Source organism: Lissotriton vulgaris, chromosome 2_1 (genome assembly GCF_964263255.1).
Source record: "Lissotriton vulgaris chromosome 2_1, aLisVul1.2, whole genome shotgun sequence".
NCBI classification, from domain to species: domain Eukaryota; kingdom Metazoa; phylum Chordata; class Amphibia; order Caudata; family Salamandridae; genus Lissotriton; species Lissotriton vulgaris.
The window spans coordinates 836,684,755-836,706,748 of NC_141687.1; the positions used below are offsets into that span (position 1 = coordinate 836,684,755).

The 21,994-nt window shown below is 44.0% G+C and overlaps 1 protein-coding gene across 4 annotated transcripts in view; it reads left to right on the forward strand.

Moving 5' to 3' along the window:
- Positions 1-21,994, forward strand: part of HDAC4 (histone deacetylase 4) — a 1,308,595-nt gene that overhangs the window by 746,279 nt on the left and 540,322 nt on the right. For all 4 annotated transcript variants that reach the window (XM_086956254.1, XM_086956256.1, XM_086956255.1 and 1 more), the window contains 2 exons: positions 14,429-14,579; positions 15,163-15,277. In XM_086956254.1, coding sequence (XP_086812380.1) covers positions 14,429-14,579; positions 15,163-15,277 — 266 coding nt within the window. The remainder of the gene's footprint in view (positions 1-14,428; positions 14,580-15,162; positions 15,278-21,994) is intronic.

The window sequence follows — 21,994 nt, forward strand, 5'->3', positions numbered from 1 at the left end:
CTCTTATGATCGATGAGACAGTCACCCCGAACTTACATTAATAGTATTTCATTGTGCAAATTAGAATTAACACTGACACATAAAAATCCAGCATGGTTAATCGTTGAATTACGACTCAGGCAGCCAAGATACAACCTGCCATGGACATATAAATCACTGGATTAATCGTTCTTAAATACTGCTTGAACAGTGGTACAATCCATTAAAAAGTAAATGCTTGTTTTTTGTACAAAACATCAGAAAATGTGTTTATTTCTCCCAACTTCCAAACGTAGTCACGGTGGTCAGACTCAATTTGGTTAGCAGCAAATTTAGCCACATATGATATAATAGGTAAAGTGCATAGAGGAAATTTAAATATAAATTGCGAAGTGCATTAGGAGAAATTTTGTATAAACATTTTTCCCTGTCCCAGTGACTTTTTCAGTTGCAAATATTTTATATTTGAGGAGCGTGCCAGCCCAATACGGGACTTCAGTTTCAGACTCATAAAGGCATATTTGACCATGCTGGCTGTAGCATGATCAATAAGACATGCGTTAAACCAGAGATGACAAAGGCTCTGTTTGTTAAATTTTTTTTAACATGGTTTGACCAGGATTTGTCCTGGAAATTGCCTGGAGCTGATACTTCAAGTACCGCTTTGAGATATGACCCCCATGGCTCCTACGATTTAGACATTGCCCATACAATACCGATACTAGGGCAACTGTGTCAGAAATGGGCATCAGTCTCAACTCCAAGAATTAAGGAAGAACTGGCGTGCCCAACCCAAGTTTAAAAGGGATCTCAGGAATTAGCTTTCTATTTTTTTTTAAGTCTCTTACAATCACTGTATCCCCAGAGCTCCCCAGATTAGACTGTTGCTGTCACAGCGTTTTGTCTGTATAGTTGTAAGACGACACTTAGGCATTGGCAGCCAATCTTATACTTGGTCCAAAAGATGCCATTTGCTAGGCGCTGCAGTGTTGATGCTTTTCAACATGATCCCACCACTTCAGTTTGCTATTATAGCAAATCCCCAGATGCAATGGGTTTTAACAGTTTTGAGCACCATTCTGGCAATCCTTTCAGGTGTTCTTAGGGGAAGGGGCCACTGGCATTATTTTAGTTTTTTAACTGAAAAAACTCTAAAAGGTTTAAAGGGATTTATGTATTTCATTTTTTGTATTTGACAAAATTACTGCGTAATCAGCAAAAAGAAGGATGAAGTATTTTTGTTGCACAGATAAGGAACACCCGGACTACCCCTGGAGAGAAATTCTTCAGAGTCATTTAGAAAGAGGAAGAACATTAATGGGAGCGAGTTATATACCCTGCTATACAGCCGAACAGATTTTAGAGTGGGGGAGGGCATTCCCCCATGCTTTCGGACAATGGCGCTAGTTTCTGCATGCAGGATTTTGGCATCTTGGAAGAGGGTGTTGTTCTTCGCCCTAAATTTTTTTTGCCATAGTTTGAATCTGTTGAACAGATAAAACTCAGATTTAAGGTCGATGAATGACCAATATAGGGGGAATTTGAGCACTTTTACATAATTAACACACACCATCTATATTTTTACAACTTGATCGATGCTGCTGGTGCCCTTACGGAATCCAGCCTGTATGTCAATTAGAGCTGTTTTTTGTTGGCCAAGCCTCTAGCCTGTTTAAAAGAACACGTCCAAACTTTTTTTCTAGTGCTGTCCAATAATGAAATAGGCCTATAATTACTGGGTAGCAACTTACTTCTTTTTTTATGGAAGGATACGATAATAGCAGATCGTCATGAAGGGGTAACATATTTTTTTCCAAAGCTGCATTGAATATCTTGGACCGGACCATTGACCAGACCTTAGGGCTAGAGCGAAACATATCCACTTGAACATGGTTAGTGCATGGAGCTTAGTTGGCCTTTTGCTCTTGAATAGCTCCTTCTACATCCGGGCATAGAATGTTTAGTTTGTCAGTTAGTACAGGATTGGTGAACTCTTCTGGTTGTGATATGCAGTTTCTTTTATGATACGCAGCCTAGTAGTGGTCCATCCTGGTCTGTGCGCAGATATGATGGTCTTGGCTATTTGGACCATCCTTGAATACATTAGCAATTTTCCCCCAGAAGTATCTCCTGTTTTTCACTTCTTCTGCCTTAATCGGATCTTTCCTTGCTGGTAATTTAATGTTCGAGGCATATTACACACTATGCATAGATGGCCACCTAGTGTTGGGTCCGGATGTTTGCAGTTTGTTTTGTTGTAGAAAAGTCTTTGGAAGTCACAGGATAGGTGACTCCTCCTTTGGATGATACTGCGCATGGGCATCAGCTCCATCCCCAGATTGTTTTTTTCACCACCGGACTCGGATGTGTTTTCAGCGCTCCGTGTTGGATCCGATTTCTTTTGGTGCACAATCCTCACCAACTTACAGAAATTAGGTTTCAAACGCTTTTCCAGTCAACACTACTCTTCAACACCGAAGACTTCGATTCTGGTCGTCGTTGACGGCTCTCGGTCCTAACTAGGCCTCGACTCTAGCTCATGGAAAGGACGCCATTTAAAAAGTGTCCTCAATGTGGGTCGAAGTTTCCCCACACCGACCTTCATGAAGTGTGTAACCTTTGCCTCTCTTCTTCGGAGCACGAGGCCAAAGACTGTTCCGCTTGTGCCTCTTTCCGCTCCAAAAAGACTTTCCGGGATTGAAGAGCGAGGAGAACAATGGCTCGATCTTCAGCTTCGATTCCGGACGACATCTTTGAAGACACCAACGTTCCAGAAGAACACAAAGTCAACAGCAATTCTGAGGCATAAGACTAGAGTGATGTCCGGAGTCGAGGACATCACTCCAGAACAGCGGGTCGTAAGACCGTCGACCCCGAGCCTTCCTTGACCCACCCATAGAAGGCCCTGGGCACACCGACACACTGCTTCTACTGCCCCACCTTCAAGCCCGGCTAAGAAGCTAATTAAGCCTTCAGGTGACTCTGGCTCAAGTCAGCCTTCGCACGATGCCGGCTCACATTTACCGGCAACGAAAAAGGCAACTTCACCGGCTGCGCCGACATCCAAACCATCGGCGCCGAAACATACCACTAATCCTTCGGCACCGAAGCCCAGGTCGGAACCAAGCAAACCCGCTTCGGATTAGAAAAAACAACCGGAACCGAAAAAACAATCGGATCCAAAAAATATACGTGAGACAAAAAAATCCTCGGAAACGAAAAAAGCTTCGGAGCCGAAAAAGACTCCTGCTTCTCCGGTTAAAGACATTGCCAAAAAACCAAAACAAACCGCTTCGGTGCCGAAACGTTCCTTTGCATCAACAGATCGGCCTCCTGCAAAGGACTTACTTTATCCAGACCCTACTCAGAAGACTCTAGCTAAAGATCCAATCACTGGACAGCTAATTTTGGCTTCAAAAAAGCGACCACTGGACACACCAGCTCCAGCTCCGCATTCAAAGAAAAAGGACATGGCTACCTCTCCCTTAAGACTCCCTTCCCCTTCTCTTTCACCTGTACCATTACCACATCCTCCCATACCACAACATTCCCCAGCATTCTCTATCATACCAGATGATGACAACAGGGATGATAGCTCTGACGATATGGGGGTAACATACCTGATCCAGCTACTCCTACAGGATCACCTGACCCGTGGGATGATTATAACACCTCAGATGTCCCAAATGTCCCTCAGGATGACATATACCCCTCAAGGCCTTCCCCACCAGAAGACACTAAGGGTTTCAATCAATTAATTCACAGAGCTGCGCAATATCATGGGGTAGACATGCATACAGACCCTGTAGATGAAGACTTCCTAATGGATACCTTTGATAATGCACAAAGTTCATCATCCATTTTACCAATGCTTAAAGGAGTGATTAAGCATGCTCCTGAAGTCTTCAAGGACCCAGTCAGAACTCTGGTCATTAACCCTCGTATAGAGAAAAAATATAAAGCTGCCCCTCAGACCCAGCATACATTAAAGGCCCAGTACCACTAGGCTCACTTGAAGTTTCCAATGCACGCAAGAGAGCAAACTCACAAACATCAGGTGAAGCTCCACCAACAGATAAGAGTCTAAGCTACTTGACGCATCAGGGAAAATAACGGTGTCTCAAGCAGCAAACATGTGGCGTATCGCCAATACACAGGCATTATTAGCCAGATACGACAGGGCACATTATGACAAATTAGAATCATTAATGAGGCACCTCCCTGATAAGTACAAGAATAGTGCAAATGAGCTTATCCAAGAGGGGAAAAATATTACAAACACCTCTATTCAATGTGCACTTGATGCAGCAGATACTGCCTCTAGGGCAGCGTTTTATTACGTAGACATGCCTGGCTACGCATATCAGGGTTCAAACCTGAAGTACAAAGTGCCATTCTTAATCAACCCTTTGATGAGCAACACCTATAACGTAGTTGTATCACTTGAAAAAATTAAAAAGGATACAGATACCGCCAAATCTATGGGAGCCCTGCAGTCGCAGGCTCCCAGACGTTCATTTCAACGCTCATCCTATGGAGGTGCCACCAGGGAATACTCTTCAGACACACCTTCTACCTTATACAAAGCCCCTACACAGTCCTCTTAAAGCAAGGGCTACCAAAAGGGTGGTTACAGGGGTAACAATAACAAAGGCAGAGGTAAAAATAACAGCTCCCGCTCTGCCTCTACCCCTGCCCAATGACTCCCTCCCCCGTCCCATTCCACTCCTGTCGGGGGAAGACTTCAACAATACCTGCCAGCCTGGGAAAACATCACATCAGACAGGTGGGTGCTCCAAATAATTCAATCAGGTTACTGTCTAGAACTAACATCCACCCCCCCAAACATACCACCCAAGCAGTGTCCAATGTCACAAGAACATTTAACACTGCTCAGACAGGAAGTAATATCCCTTCTGCAGAAAAATGCAATAGAAATAGTTCCGGAGCATCAGAAAAACAAAGGAGTATACTGTATTTCCTAATACCAAAAAAGGATGGATCTCTAACACCCATCCTAGACCTCTAACCTCTAAACATTTACATACAGTTGGATCATTTTCATATGGTCACACTCCAACAAGTCCTTCCACTTCTGGTACTAAACGACTTCCTTGTCACTCTAGATCTCAAGGACGCCTAATTTCATATTCCCATCCTCAAAGCGCACAGAAAATATCTCAGATTTGTGCTAGAAGGGCAACACTACCAGTTCAAAGTTCTCCCATTCGGAGTCACAACAGCACCAAGGGTGTTTACATAATGCCTAGCAGTAGTAGCAGCACACTTAAGACAACATATTCATGTCTTCCCATATCTAGACGACTGGCTCATAAAAGCCAGCTCATACAGCCAGTGTGTACAACACACTCACGCTACTATTCAACTGCTTCACGACTTGGGATTCACAGTAAATCATACCAAATCGCATCTGCAACCCTCGCACATACAACACTATCTCGGCGCTAAAATAAACACCCAACTAACACGAGCTTTTCCCTCTCCAGCCAGGATAACAAGTGTACAAACTCTCCTAACAAAATTCAAACCGCAACACTCGCTACCAGCTAGAGTGTTCATGCAGCTCATAGGAATGATGGCATCTTGCATATTTGTAGTACCTCACGCAAGACTACAAATGCATCCACTTCAAGAGTGCCTAGCACGCCAATGGAACCAGGCTCAAGGTCAACTAACAGACCTAGTGTTGGTAGACGGTCGGACTCATCCTTCTCTGCAATGGTGGAACACCAAAAACCTTTCCAAAGGGCGACCGTCTCTAGAGCCAGTTCCTAAAATAGTCATGACAGCGGACGCATCACATCGCTCTCCGGCTGGGGAGATAATCTACTGCATCACACCATGCAAGGCATGTGGAAACCGCAACAAAAGTTACTCCACATCAACCATTTGGAGTTGCCAGCTGTGTTTCTAGCCCTAAAAGCATTTCAAATTCAAGTGTCAGGCAAAGCGGTCTTAGTCCGCACAGACAATATGACAGCTATGTACTACATAAACAAACAAGGGGGAACACACTCTCTGCAGCTCTCTGTTAGCACAGCAAATATGGAGATGGGCTATACCACTAAAGATCTTCCTCTTAGCCCAACACGTCCCAGGAGTACAAAACACTATGGCAGATCTGCTAAGTCGACAAACATAGCAGATCCACGAGTGGGAACTTCATCCGCAAGTTCTTCAACCGTGCTTTCAAATGTGGGGACAACCTTAGATAGACCTCTTTGCCACCCATGAAAACGCGAAATGCCCAAACTTTGCTGCCAGATACCCACACCCATTGTCCAAAGGCAATACGATATGGATGAACTGGTAAAATCTATTTGCGTACGCTTTTCCTCCTCTCCCACTACTTCCGTTAGTGGTACGCAAACTACAACAACATTCCCGGATGCTCATTCTAGTCGCTCCAACTTGGGCCAGAAAACTGTGGTACACCATGCTGTTGCAGATGTCTGTAGTACCACATCAAAAACTAAACCTATCTCCACGCCTATTAACACAGAAGCATGGAGAGATCAGACATCCGGACCCAGCTCGGCTCAACCTAGCGATCTGGCTTCTGAGGTCATAGAGTTTGGTTACCTTAACCTTCCTCCAGAATGTATGAACGTTATCAAAGAAGCTAGACGTCCCACTACTAGAGCATGTTATGCTGCTAAGTGGAAACGGTTTGTCATATACTGCCAAAATAACCAAATAAATCCTTTAGACTTGTCTATTCAACACATCATAGGATATCTATTACACCTTCAAAAGTGTAATTTAGCCTATACATGTATCGGACTACACCTCGCTGCCAATGCAGCATACTTACAAAATAGACAACATCTATCTCTTTTTAGAGTACCAGCTATAAAAGCTTTCATGGAAGGACTCAAAAGAATAATTCCTCCCAGAACGCCACCTGCACCAGTGTGGAACTTAAACATTGTTCTCACAAGATTAATGGGACCTCCCTTTGAACCATTACATAAATGTGAATTGCAATTCCTAACCTGGAAAGTAGCTTTCCTAGTAGCAATTACTTCTCTCAGAAGGGTTAGTGAACTACAAGCATTTACCATTCAAGAACACTTTCTGCAAATGCATCATAACAAAGTGGTTCTGCGTACTAATCCTAAATTCCTTCCTAAAGTCATTTCACCATTCCATCTAAATCAATCAGTTGAGCTTCCCGTATTTTTCTCGCAGCCTCAAACAGTCGCAGAAAGAGCTCTACACACCTTAGATGTCAAAAGAGCATTACTGTACCATATCTAAAGGACACAAACTGTTTGTAAAACAAAACAACTTTCTGTGTCTTTTTCACCGCCACATAAAGGCAATCTCATATCAAAATCAGAGATCGTTAGGGGGATTGTTAAATACAAAATTTAAAATAAATAGGGAAAATAGGGGCTTCTATGGCATTCTTAGGGAATATTCTCCTAGATGATATATGCAAAGCAGCTACGTGGCTTGCACCGCACACATTCACAAAGCATTACTGTGTAGATGTGCAAACTAAACAACAAGCCACTGTGGGCCAGGCTGTACTAAAAACACTGTTTCAAACAACTGTTACAGATACTGGTGGTCGCCGCTAGGTGTGGTACTGCTATACAATCTATGCATAGTGTGTAATCTGCAGCTCATATGCCTCGAACGGAAAATGCTACTTACCAGTATGCATCTGTTCTTGGCATGTAGAGCTGCAGAGTTACACACGCCCACCCGCCTCCCCGGCTACCTTTATCTGTTCCTGTATTATCTTAATTAGATACAAATCACATGGACATCACTACCTCAGGGCTCGAAAATTCCACTTGACCACTAGCATAGTTGAGCTAAATTTAACAAGGTCGAGCTGTATTTAGGTTCTACTCGCCCTTTCTGGCGAGCAGGAAAACAAACCAACTTTTGTCCTCTGTCTGAGAAAACAGAGCAAATGTGACAAGATAACAAGATTTAAAGGCATTTGTATTGCTCACAAAGTTAATGAGCAATAAAGATGCCTTTAAATCTTGTTATCTTGTCACATTTGCTAGACGGAGGTCAAGTAGGTTGCAGTTAGGTCGAGGACATTTTGTAAGGTACTAGTCCTGCAGGACTAGTACCATTTTTTTGGATTTTTCGGGCCCTGTACCTCTTGTACAGCTCCATCACTTCCCTAATGGCGAAAAACAATCTGGGGATGGAGCCGATGCCCATGCGCAGTATCATCCAAAGGAGGAGTACCCTATCCCGTGACTTCCAAAGACTTTTCTACTACAAAACAAACTGCAAAACTGCAAACATCCGGCCCCAACACTAGGTGGCCATCTATGCATAGTGTGTAACTCTGCAGCTCTACATGCCAAGAACAGATGCATACTCGTAAGTAGCGTTTTCCTTCTTCTTCCTCAGTAGGGCTTTATATTTGCTTCTTGCGAGTTTAAATGTTACCTCATTTGCTGGAGGGCAGTACCAATGCAGATACTTTTTTTGAACCTCTAGTTTGGAAATTTTACACTCATACCACCTAGTGTTGTCTCTTTATTCCCCTATTGTACCGAGCCCCGGCGAAGTGGACCAAAAGTGTGTAAGCTCGCTTGACATAGCAGCATTGTTTTCTAGTAAAACGTTATGGTCATCCCTCATGGCAGCTTGGATGTTCAACAAGAATCTAATTCTATGGATGCCATCAACATGTTCTTGTATTCTAAGGTTTCTCCATTCCATTTTACAATTCTCCTACTATTATCTGGGACGATATTGACGTTAAAATGGTAGGGCTTTCCAGACCCAGCCTCAATCCTGTATCTAAAATGTAAGGAAGCGTGATCACTTCCAGGCTGCTGGACTACGTGCATGTTTATCACTTCCATAGTTCATTCGGTAATTGGAAATCATTTTATTTTATTTTTTTACATTTTTATTGTCATTTTCCATTAATTGAGCAAATTGCATCACTACAAAATTGAAGGCATGTATAAGTTACAGTGATTGATTGTAAAATAATTGTATAATCAAGCTTCTCGTCACAGTCATACTCATAGCATGACTCCGTTGAATATTAACCGCATCGCTGCTGCAGTGTTTTTTGCGCTGTGCGGCTTTTTTCGCAAAACCGTTTTACATGACGAGCTCAGCACGTAATCAGCACACGCCACCCGTGGCTGATGACGAGCTGAGCTCGTCATCCGCATCGCAGGGGTTAAATACAGTATAATACATTGTACCTTGGCCGTTATTCACTGGTGTCTGTTACCGACTGATCAGGAGGTGGGGCACAAATTTTTCCTTTAAAGTTATTCCATTTCCCCCACATTCGTGACCATTTCTTGGGGCACCCTCTACGTACACATACCACTTTCTCTGCTACCGTTGCGCCATCCATATCACTACACCATTGACGATCAGTAGGAATTGGTTAATGGGATATAATTGATTAAAATACTTTTCTGGCTGCTTCGAAATGTAGAAGCTGATGTGCTTTCCGAGATGGTTTGGCATTTTAGAAGCTTAAGTTTAGATCAGATATGAAGTTAGCAAAAAATCTCCCTTTTCTGTGTCTGCTGAGTAGAATAGAACTGCCAATATCTGGCAATGGTATACCACAAGTTGCCTCCTTTTTGCTGCAGTCTTGTCCCACATACATTCATACAGATGGATATTGAAGTCTCCACAGGCCATCTTGTAGTGCTTGGCACTGTGCTCACCTTGCCTTTATTCCAGAATAATAACTTCTTTTAATATTGCTAGTTGGCTCACAGGTTTTCCATACTGATTTGGATTCAAATAAATGTTTAAAGCGTCTACTGAGGTATACGTTTTCTTGTGAAACTTGGACAATCTTACCTGTAACATATAAAGTGGAGTCGTAGATGACTTTTGTTGCTATGTAATCAAGTTTTGTTGAGATCCAAATGGAGAGCCCTCCAGTTACTCTCCCCTTCCTAGGTCTGGTTGCCTCAATGGCAAAGCCCGTGTACACCGGGGCACCGATACAGCTGTTGAGCTGTCCTGAGCCCATGTCTCTTGAAAATAACAAATCTTTGTCCAGCTTACAAATGCCACCCAATCACTATGCCAATCCCAGATTCCGTTGGAATTGGGCAAAATTGTATATATGAATTTGGGAAAACCTGCATGCTAACACTATCCCTGAAATGATAGGAGTCAGAACAAACAAATATAGTTTTGAGACTTGGATTTCAAAGGCCTCAAATCTCCTGGTGCCTTTGAAACAACAGAAGTCCTCATGATCCAGATGGTTTTCGACTGAGCTCCAAGAATTGGAATAAAAAGTCTCCAAACGGGCAGAAAATATTGTAAAATAGCAGTAAAAAAGTGTCACTACGTCATTAGGGAAGCTAGAGTCAAATACTTTGCCACAAATATGCAAAACGCCTCTAACTCCTCAAAAGAACTTTATCTGGTGAACAGTGTAATGAAACCTGGAGGCAACAAATCTGCCCCTCCACCCAGAGTGGCGCGTTTTAACGAACTAGACAAGTTCTTTCTAGAAAAAGTTAATATCGTACAAACACTAGGAGGAGAGGCAGAGGCCACTGGAACTCGTGGATGGAAAAATTAGTACCTTCCCTGATATGAAAATAGAAGATACATAACATCTCTTAAATCAGGGTCCTCTCAGGACGTGGCTCCGCCAGATATGTTTAAAGGCGGATGCCAGTTATTTCCGCATTGATGTAATTCTTAAACAAAAGCCAGGCTTTTATTCTTTTTTGTCAAACCACTTTAGGAAAAGCCAACGGCAGACCTGATACTGTGTGAAAATGATTACCCAATATCCCTCTTACCAGCCATCAGTAAACTTTTGGAGAAATTCGTAATTACAAACCTATCCCTACATCTTGAGTCCAGTGGAATCCTGGATCCCTCCCAAATGGGATTTAGACCAGGAAGTAATACAGAAACTGCCCTTGTAGCTGCTACGGGAGAACTGAGAACAATTCTGGAAAAATGTGACTCTGCGGCGTTGATCCTATTAGATCGAAATGCTACTTTCGACACTGTCTCTCACCCGACACTGGTAACAAGATTAGTGGAAGGAGGCATTATGAGCCACAACATTGAAATGGTTGACCTCTTTTCTCCATAATCGAACCCTTCAAGTATATGAACGAGATATTTAGTCAAATATATATCCCCTCAAGTGTGAAGTACCACAAGACTCTTCTCTAAGCCTAACTTCAATTGATTTATATGTCACACCTATGGCGGAGATCATAAGGTCTTATGGTTTCTCCTCTATCTCCTACGTGGATGACACACAGATTATTATTAGTCTCTCCTGTCAAAAAGATAGCGCCTTCATTCTCCTGTCTTACTCACATAGTAGATTGGATGGCAGCTAGCAGACTCAAACTTAATGGAAATACAACAGAGGTGCTGATAGTGGGAAACAATTCCACTAGGTGGATGGAAATGAATTGGCCATATTAGTTGGGCAGTTACCCCATCCCTAATAGGGAGGTCAAAAACCTAGGAGTCTGGATTGACGGTAAGCTGACAATGGAAAACTAGCAGACACTTTCTTCGGCTTACTTTGAACTCTGAAATGGCTGCACGTGGAGTGGTGGTACTAGGCCTAGTAATTTCCCGACTCGATTATGGAATCTGGGGAGCCCCAAGTCAGTCGTAAAATAATTGCAGGTTTTACAGAATGCTGCAGCCTGTAATTTAAAAAAAAAATTCCCAAACGCCACTCAGCAAGGGCAGCAATATCAGCCCTACATTGGCTCCCAATACCACGAAGAATCCAGTTTAAGACGCTCTGCCTTGTGCATAGAGCGTTGTATAAAAAAGTCCCAAGCTAATCTAGGGACTCGGCACACCTTACAACCCTAGAAGGCTGCTATACTCCACTGACCAGTAGTTACTCACAGTCCCTAGGATAAAGAAAGCCAGAGCTGGTGGGCGGTCATTTGCCTATATCTCCCCTGAGCTCTGGAACGCTATTGCGGTACGGACGATAGAAACCAAATCAGAATTAAAATTCAGAAGCCTTTTAAAAACTAGGTTGTTAAAATAATTTGTCAGCATGGTTGGAAACCTGTTGCTAGCGTAGTGTAGGGTGGCCCTTCTGGGTAGCTGTATGCTTTAGAAATCCTGTGGAATAGAATAGATTAGAATGTGATTGCAGTTCAGCCGTAGTCCTGGCCAAGATGGGAATCCAATTGGCTTTGCACTGTATATTCTCACCAGACTAGGTTTGCAGACATAATCAGGAGATTGGGCTTTCTTTTAGTTAAAGTGGTGTAGTCCAGATAGGGCAAGCTTAGGATCCTACTTTATTCGAGCTGTTCAGAACAGCTGGCAACCAGTTAGTGCCACCATCAGCTGAAGGTTCTGCCCTCCTCCCCTGGTTGATGACAACAGCTCTATTGCTATTTTTTTACCTGAGGACTGTCATATATTCAGCATCCCTTAGTACATCATATATCAGTTTGAACAGACCTTCCAGTAATTTTGGGATATCTCACACTTCTTGTTGCTCACAATTCTCTTCGCCCAATTCGACCTGGCACATTTTTCTGCAGACGTGGATCCTAGTCCCTGCTTTTTGGGAGCATATCTAATCCCATCACATGCAGATATTTAACTTATTATTGCTAATCAATTTTGTTGAAACATTGACTAAGGATATTGTGAAGAAAAAACATTGACTACAGTCCATTATCCAAGGTTCATTGCATGAAGTTGTAAGATTATATTAAAAGCAGAGGAGAGAAGTGGTCTTGTCGTGACTTTAGTAAATAACATAGTGGTGCTTAGACCCTGTCTTTCAGGATATTTCAGACTTTAGCTCCAGAATCTCAGAGCTCTGAAATGAACATTGTTCCTCTAAATATGGCTGAATATCAGCTGAGTCGAGTTGGTGTCCAAATCTGGTGATCAGTCCGGCGATAATTGGTAGTCACCTCTAACCCAGGTTTGCACTTATGTTAGCCATGGCACATACCTATCATAAGATCCTGAAACTCACCTTTCTTGTCCTCGGAGGGGACACATTTGTTCATTTATTTAGGTTATTTGGAGCGTGCACTGTGACCAGACTGGTGTCCTGGTGCTGAGGCATACGCTGCTTAAGGGAAGAACAAAAATGGTAAATGCTATGGGCTCCTAATACTTGTCAAATAGCCAGGTCTTCAAGACTTTACTAAATTTCAATAGGTCTGTGTGCACTCTACGGCTAGGCGGGAGCTTATTTCACATTTGAGCACCTTTGATTGAGAAAACTCGTCCGCCTTGTAGTGCTTTTTAAAACCTAGATACCTGTTTAAGGTGTAAGGCATGGCAAATCGCAAAGATCTCACCGGAACATAACGCTTTAATCTACGTCTCAGCATCACAGGGCCCCTATCTTGAAGGGCACATGGGTTGCATTTCCATTAAAAAAGGATATTTCAGTTAATTATTTGAATGTAAAATAAGGTCCTGTTTGTGACATCAACCATTCTATAGACCATACAGATGATCCTTCTTCATTGCTGTAAAAGTATGACTGCTGCAGACCACGCGCCTATTATGAAGAAATTAAGGCAAATTTCCCCAGTATGTGTCCTTTCTTAGTAAAGCTCCAAAGGGCCTTTTTTTAAACCATATGACATTACCGCAAAAGACACACATTTGAAAAACATCAACCTGAGAAATGTCAACTGTTTTTAAGTGCATATTGTCATCCTCCGACAGCAGCCGTAATTAAACAGCCAAAGCAGCATGTCATTTTTGCCAGCAAAATGCACATATGCCGCAGTAGAGCAAAAAGATTAAAAGGAAACGTTCATAAGTGTAAAAGAGTTTTTTTTTATTTCCTACACAAGGAATTGGGAGGTTGTTGTTGGGATCGTAGCACCTCAAACAAAAGTAGGGTGAATGGAAGAAACCTCCTAGCAAGCCACTCCCCTTAAAAATATATTATTGCAAAACGAAATGACATCACGGATGCTAAATACATGCATACAACAGGTACATTTTTTCTCAAAATACTTCAGAAGTATGGCCATCATTCATTGCAGGGTGCACCTTGGCCAAGTCTGTCCTCATCTGTTGTACATCTCGCAGAATGTGGCTGAAGTAAGTAGGCTTTGGGCTCTCTCCTGGTGTTTGAACTGCGCGTTTCTTACGGTGCCTAGATATTGTATTATGAAATGTACTATTTTGCCATGCGCTGATCGGATTATGTGTATTGTATTCAATCTGGTCACCACAGACGCAGCCCTCAGAAAGGAGGCCCACTTTCCAACTGTTCGTGCATACTTTTGAGTAACAACAGCAGCTGAAGTATTTCACTGAATACAATGCATATGCAGGCTTGGAGGGTTAATAATCCACCAGTAACAGAAATAATGAAAAGTGCGCTGGAATGCTTCCCAAATTATGCTTTTGTCTTCGGCCTTGCTGACCGTGCTAACACCTGCTTCTCTTGTCCCGTCCACAGCAGCAGCAGGAAATCCTCGCCATGAAGCACCAGCAGGAACTACTGGAGCATCAGCGGAAGCTCGAGCAGCACCGGCAGGAGCAAGAGATGGAGAAGCAGCAGCGGGAACAGAAGCTGATCCAACTGAAGAACAAGGAGAAGGGCAAAGAGAGTGAGTGAAATATTTATGTACTAGAAGACATGCTGTGGGGTTTCGTTGCCACATTTGCTGTGGTCTCTTTACTCATCTCCTCATTAGTTATATACCTAATTAGCTATGCCTATTCCTTTGCCTTTTATTCTCTTTGCTGGGCAGCCTCTCTGCATCATCCAGGACAAAAAAAATGTTCCATCTTCCTCAGCTCCACCTTGGGCAGTTTGATGTTAGTTGCTGCCTGGCGGTGGCCTGTATAAGCACTCTTGAATAAATCTACTCAAGAGTTGCTGATCGTTTCTTGGACTTTTTAGCAAGGCAGCAAAACCAACCTTCTCTTTTATAGTCCTGCATCTGCACGCAGGACCGGACGCTGGGTAATCTGCCTAGAGTCTGCGCTCTTTCAAACGCACTGCTTTCCGCTGAAGAACCTGGGCAGGCCGCATGTATCGTTGAATACACGCCAGCCTCGCTGCTGTGCCCACTGTTACCTCCCGGCTGCAGGGAGCTCTAGTTTGTAGGTAGAGCGCGGGCGTCGCATGCGTTGTGTCCTGTGAAGCCTCCGCAGAACGCCGCTAATCCCAGGCACGCTCTCTTCCAGGCGCCGTGGCCAGCACCGAGGTGAAGATGAAGTTGCAGGAGTTTGTTCTCAATAAAAAGAAGGCCTTGGCCCACCGTAACCTGAGCCACTGCATGTCCAACGACCCCCACTTCTGGTAAGAGCGCAGCGCACAGGACGGCAGGGTTTCGTTTAGCAGGGTCATCTGGCCGCTGAGCCTCAGCGTGCAGGCTAGTGTTTCAGTAATGCTGCTCTGTGCGAGGAGATGTACGGACATGTAGTGTGCATGAACGAGGCCACCCTTAGCAAGCACTGCCAAGTACAGTAAAAGCTGTAATAGTTTTATTGTACTTGAACACAAGGTCACGAAGAGGAGGTTCAGCCTAAAGTAACACCATCTCACGACGCTTAAACAGGCCATAAGAAAGTAGCTGCACCCATACAGAGCAATGGCGATGAAATATTCAGTTTATTTAAAAATGACTCAAATATCTTTAGCTCCTGCCTTCTCTGAGGTTGACACGTTAACCTTTCACTACAAGACACTAGAGAAGTGTAATTCATGTATTGTCGTTTAGTGAATTTTGGAAAATTCCTTGGTTAGTACATATTTTTAAAACACAAAGTCAACAGACCTGGACATAGCAAATGTTCATTTGTCGAAAACATATCATTAGTAAATGGTATAAAAAGTAAAAATGCTACAGTCTAAAAAATAATGAACATTGCGAAAATAAACGAGTAAAGTATGCCTGGTATGAAAGAAGATTGGCCCACCAGCCCTAGCACTGAAGTCACTACTCCTTTGACAGATGTGTGCATATGCAGCAGCACAATGACCTCTCCATATATAAGCAATAAACATCTTCAAACTACAATTGGTCAACAGTCACTACATCCTCGCTCCCAGTGAAGAGAGCCAATGACTGAAGTGGGTTCACCCATTGCCCCTTGCTGAATGCTGTGATAGGCGAAAGCAACATGTGAATGACGCTTAAACAGACCAATTAATGTAGACATATGATCGAAATCACATTTGTTAATTTTTATTATGACTTTTTTGTGTAAAAAATATGAGACTGCTGAGACAGCCAAATCTATCTCTCGGCCAGACTTAAAAAAAGAAAAAAAAGGCGGAGTCATAACATTTAAATAACTTTTGATTTGCTTAAAACAACTAGTAATCGATAAAAATGGAAACATTATTTGCAAATTATTGGCAATACATTATTTATATAGTTATTTTTTGCTCACCTAACTATAACTTGTGCTCCCAACATGCACTGATTATGACTCGCATGTTACATCACTCATACCAAGTTAAATGACATCACTGATGACTTCTCAAATGACATCACTAAACACGTCACTGATTACATTTTCCGTGTTATTTCTCCGCAAACAGAAAAAGTGTAGTACTGGAGAGCAGTGCCATTCAGTTTGGTAAAAATTAGGTGGTGCCTACTTTAGCTTCCAGTGAAGTTTGAAGTGCAAGTATTATTTCATTAAAGCAAGGTAGAGACTGAGCACATCTAGTGCAAGGTGCAGTTGTATGTTTCAAATAAGTTGTGGCATAATTCGAAGGGCTGTATCTAAAAATATGAGAGAAAAGCTGAAACTTCTCCTTTAAATACATTCTTCTTTTGTTGATGCCTGTGTACGTGCTGACGTTAAAGCATTGTCATGTAGTGCTTCCGACAATTCCTATAAAAACTGGAGATTTACAAAATGCTGACATTTATTTACAAAAGCTTAGAGAAATTTATTAGACTTATATTGTTGTATAAGTTATGGGTAACTCACCTACAGTTCAAATCACAGTATGATTGCAAGCGTTAGAATGATGTGCACTATTCTCCTTATTTCAGGTATACGTATATAGTCATTGTACATACTATGGGAGAGTATCCACGTGTCTGGATAGTGCAAGCCTTATAATTGGGTAATATATAGAAGTGACGTTGTTGACTTGAAATTCTATTTCAGATGAGATATTTAACATACACCTCCTATTAAGGTAAATACTAACCAAACTGTTTTTGAATGGCTTTTATGAATGGGTTTAATATGTTGCTGATGTCCAAAATGTCTGCAGAGCCATTTTATTTCTTAATCACCTCAATAGCAGTACAAAAGAGCATAATATCAATGTTGGTGATTTCACAGATGTCCTTCGTGTTCTGCTTGTTGTGTGAGGATACGATACACCCATTAGTACAACAGATATTATTGAATTTTGGGCCGAAGTGTACCTTGCTGAATACCTTCCAATATGAAAACCTATCAAAAACGGTCATATCCGTTGGATATTTTATTAGTGATGTCATTGACATCCTTTAACATGTCATGAGTGATGTAATATGTGAGATCATAAGCAGTGCATGGTGGGGGTACAAGTTATAATTAGGCCAATAAAGTATAATTGGTGGATTTCAATACACCTTGGGTTTTAAATGATAGGTTTGATATTATTACAATATCTAACTATAATACCTAGCCTTTGTTTTTTTTCAGTGAATCTCTACTGTTTTGTGACGTCAAGTAAAATCTTTTTACCTCACGTACCTTTGACTTAATTTTAACCTTATTTTTCTTATTGAGTTGAGGTCGGATAATACCTCGCAAAATATTTTCAAACCAAGAACCCACTGCACTCCAGTAGTCTTATGTAACTGCTTTGCTTTATTTAAAGCACAATCTCCACCACCACCAAATTGTGGCTCTAAATAAGGAAGAGGAATGCAACATACTTAGAAAGGAAAGGGAAAAGAACCTTGACATACGAGGATGAGGTTGAACTATGGACACAGCGCAAATTCAGACGCGACAAATATGATTATGAATCAGGGGCAACCTTAACATTTGCCAAAATATTCGACGCACTAAAAAGGCAATTGCATACAGGAAAATTGACACTAGCAGAATCAGTAAAAACAACAGGCAGTGACTAAGGCTCCTCACAGCCTGAACGGAGATGAGGAGTTAAACATTCATTGATAGGAAGTACCCATTGACAATGCTAGCTTAAACATCTCATTCGGAGATATGAATATAAGGGTACTAACCCTTAATCACCTATGACGGAAGCTTAAAACAAAGTCTGGCGTGCTAACTAACATGAGAAATAGGTACCAACCCAACAAGGGGACTTACCCTTTATTATCCATGAAGGAAGCTTACAACAATGTCTGGCCTGTATGCGAATATGAGAAATGGGTATCCAACCCAAATAGGATTACCTATAAAGATTTGGGAGTAACATCAAACTCAATTGAACATAAGCCAGTAAAATTAAATGAGGATTAAAGAAAACCAGATTACTAAAAAACACGAATGATTTTAAAAATGAGACTAACTCATGAATAATGTATAGTAATGGGTCTCCATACGATTGACAATGGCAATAAACAAAAATGCAAAAGGATTTTAATGATCAGAAATATTCAATGAGATATTTGTGATCTGGATTGAAATACAAGTACCATTATGCCTCATAATGGGCTAATATGGCCATACTATAAAGCTGGAAAGAGAGGATGGAAACCGTGAGACACACCAGTTCGAGGCATGTGGGCTGCTGAATTCATATCTGTGCATAGATCGCCGCCTAGTGTTGGGTCCGGATGATTGCACATTGTTGTCCTGGAAGAGTCTTCGAAGTATCACGAGATAGGTGGCTCCTCCCCTGGACTACAGTGCGCATGGGCATCGCCTCCATCCCCAGATTGTTTTTTTCCGCCATTGGGTTCGGATGTGTTTCGGTTCCCTCTGTCGGAATCGATAGGTGTTAACTTTTCTAACTTGAGACCAAAAGGTCTTTAGGCTGGGCGTCGGTATCGTTCTTCGTTCGGGTTTAACTTATTTTCAGCTCCGAACTCTTGCTGCCCTTCCGCGTGCTGTCGGCGCGGACGGGCCTACACGACGCTCCAGACATGGAACGAACTCCGTTTAAGAGGTGCCCAGTGTGCACCTCCAAGTATTCACACCTCGACGTGCACCCAGTGTGCAACAAATGTCTGTCGCCGGACCACGATGAGGCCAGGTGTATGGCCTGCTCGAAGTTCCGGTGTAAGAAGACTCTCAAGCTTCGTCGGGCCGCTAGACTCCAGGCCCATTTATCAGCGCCCCCGCCAGACAACATCTTCGAAGAAGACGTTGGAGACGACGATGTCTTTCAAGTTTCGGACTCTAGCCCGGCGTCGGCGGAGGAAAACTACGACGCGGGAGACGAGGAATTTGATGAAGTCGTCGGTGAGGTAGGGGACGACGATGGGGCCATTGCCACCGTGGAGGATAGCTCAGAGGAGGAGCATCCTCAAACTGACTCAGGGGTCAACCCCAACTATACGGCCCAGGTCGAGGGATCGCCTTCGGGCCTTACCCAAGACCTCGCTACTCGTCCCACGGCCTCGCCTACGGGCCCGGCCACGGACATTTCAGATGTGCCACTCCCGTTGAAGAAAACGAAAGTGAAACCATCGGGGTCCACACCAACGGTTTCGAAACCGAAAGTGAAAGTAGCACTGGTGAGACAGAAGGCCCCAGAGGCCTCAGCGTCCAAGAAATTCAAAATGGCCGACAGCAAGAGCCGTGCCAAGATGGCCGACCCGAAGAACCCGGGGTCGAAGCCGAACACGAAGACGACCGACGCGGCCGCGTCGGCGCCGAAGGTGGTCAAGGTCGAGGACCCGAAAAAGGCTCCAAAGAAGCGTCACGACGGCGCCGAAGGTCAGGCTGCGTCGACTCCGGCCGTCAAGGCCAAGGATGGTGGTGTGTCGGCTCCGAAGACCGTGCCTTCCGCCGATCCAACACCGGACTTGGGGAAATCGCTCGAGCCGGTCCAGCCGTCGCCGGCCTTAACAAAAAAGGTCTTGGAGTCCCTGCAGCGGATTCGGAAGGACGCCGTGGCTCCCGAACCGAAGGATGTGGTGCCGAAGCATACTCCGAAGCCGGCAAAGGCGCAAACGCCTATCCGCTTCACGCTGCCGCCGAAGACGACGCCAAAGGCTTTTGCTCCGAAGCACGGGGCCGGGGTGCCTTTGAAGGTGGTGTCGACGCCCAAGGCGTCATCGGTGGGGCCGAAGCCTCGGCTACAGCCACTCGCTGAGGAGGAGCGTCGAGAGGTGGTTATCGACGCCAACACCGGGAAGCTCTCTCTCCTCAAAAGGAAGATCACCACGGAGCCGGTGTTGGAGCATTATCGTATTCCACTCAAAAACAAGAAGGACTCTGCGGGTACTTCTGCCCCTATAGAGCCTGCATCTCCACGTAATTTGGAACTTTCACCAACGCATTCTAACGCTGGAGAAGGTGACGGAGATGAAGAGGACGAGTACAACTACCCAGCCTACTCGGATCCAGAGGAACATGAACCCTGGTCTGACGGAGGTGACCCTGAGGACCCCCAGTCGGGACATGAACCGCAGCTGTTTGCAGCAAAGACTTCACCAACAGAGGACTCTGCAGCCTTCAACGCTTTGATTGAGAGGGCTGCAGCTAATCATGATGTCGACCTACACTCAGATCCTGTGGATGTCGATTTTTTGTTTGACACTTTCTCAGTGGCTGAAAAGTCGGTCAAGACATTGCCTATGCTTAAGGGAGTGCTGAAGCACGCGCCCTAGGTTTTCAGGGAGCCCACTCGGGCGCGAATCATCAATCCTCGCATTGACAAAAAATACAAGGCAGCGCCCTCGGATCCAACCTACATCAAGGGACACTTGCCGCTGGACTCTTTGGTGGTATCCAACGCACGTAAACGGGCGAACTCGCAAACCACGGGTGACGCTCCTCCCCCAGACAAAGAGTCAAAAATATTTGAAGCCTCAGGGAAACGTATTGCTGCGCAGGCAGCTAATATATGGCGTATTTCAAACACGCAGGCCCTACTTGCACGCTACGATAGGGCACATTACGACACCCTAGAAACACTTCTGCAGCACTTGCCTGATCAGTACAAGGAGGCAGGTGAAATGCTCATTCAGGAGGGGAAGCTGATCACCAACGCTTCCATCAAATGTGCGCTGGACGTGGCTGATACCGCCTCCAGGGCAATCAATACGAGCGTGTTGCTAAGGAGGCATGCTTGGCTGAGAATATCAGGCTTCAAACCTGATATACAGACAACCATCTTAAACCAGACAGTCAATCCTGACCACCTGTTTGGCCCCGAGGTGGATGCGACACTTGAAAAAATGAAGAAAGACACGGACACTGCTAAGTCCATGGGGGCCCTCCAGTCTCAGCAGTTTCGGGGTGGTTCCTTTCGCCGCTCCAATAACAGAGGCACCTCAAGGGGTCAGGCATCGCAATCCACACAGTACTATAAGAGCAACACCCAAACCTCATACACCAACAAAGGTAAAGGTGGTTACAGGGGCAACAACGTTAAAGGCAGGGGGCGTGGAAACAACAGCTCCAGGTCCTCCTCCACCAACAAACAGTGACGCCTTGTCACTGCCCCCCGACCACACAACACCGGTCGGGGGGAGACTCCAGCAGTTCCTGCCCGCGTGGAAATCCATCACCACGGACAGGTGGGTCAAATCTCTTATCCAGTACGGTTACTGTCTAGAACTTACTTCCACTCCACCGAACATACCTCCAAGAAACCGTCCTATGTCCGGCGAGCACTTGCACTTGTTGCAGCAGGAAGTTCAAGTCATGCTGCAAAAAGGGGCAATAGAGCTCGTTCCACTGCCGGAAAGGGGAACAGGAGTTTACTCTCTTTACTTTCTGATCCCCAAAAAGGACGGAACCCTCAGGCCCATCCTGGACCTCAGGCCCCTCAATTGGTACATTCTATCGGAGCATTTCCATATGCTCACGTTACAGCAGGTACTCCCTCTGCTTCAACAGGGGGACTTCCTGGCTA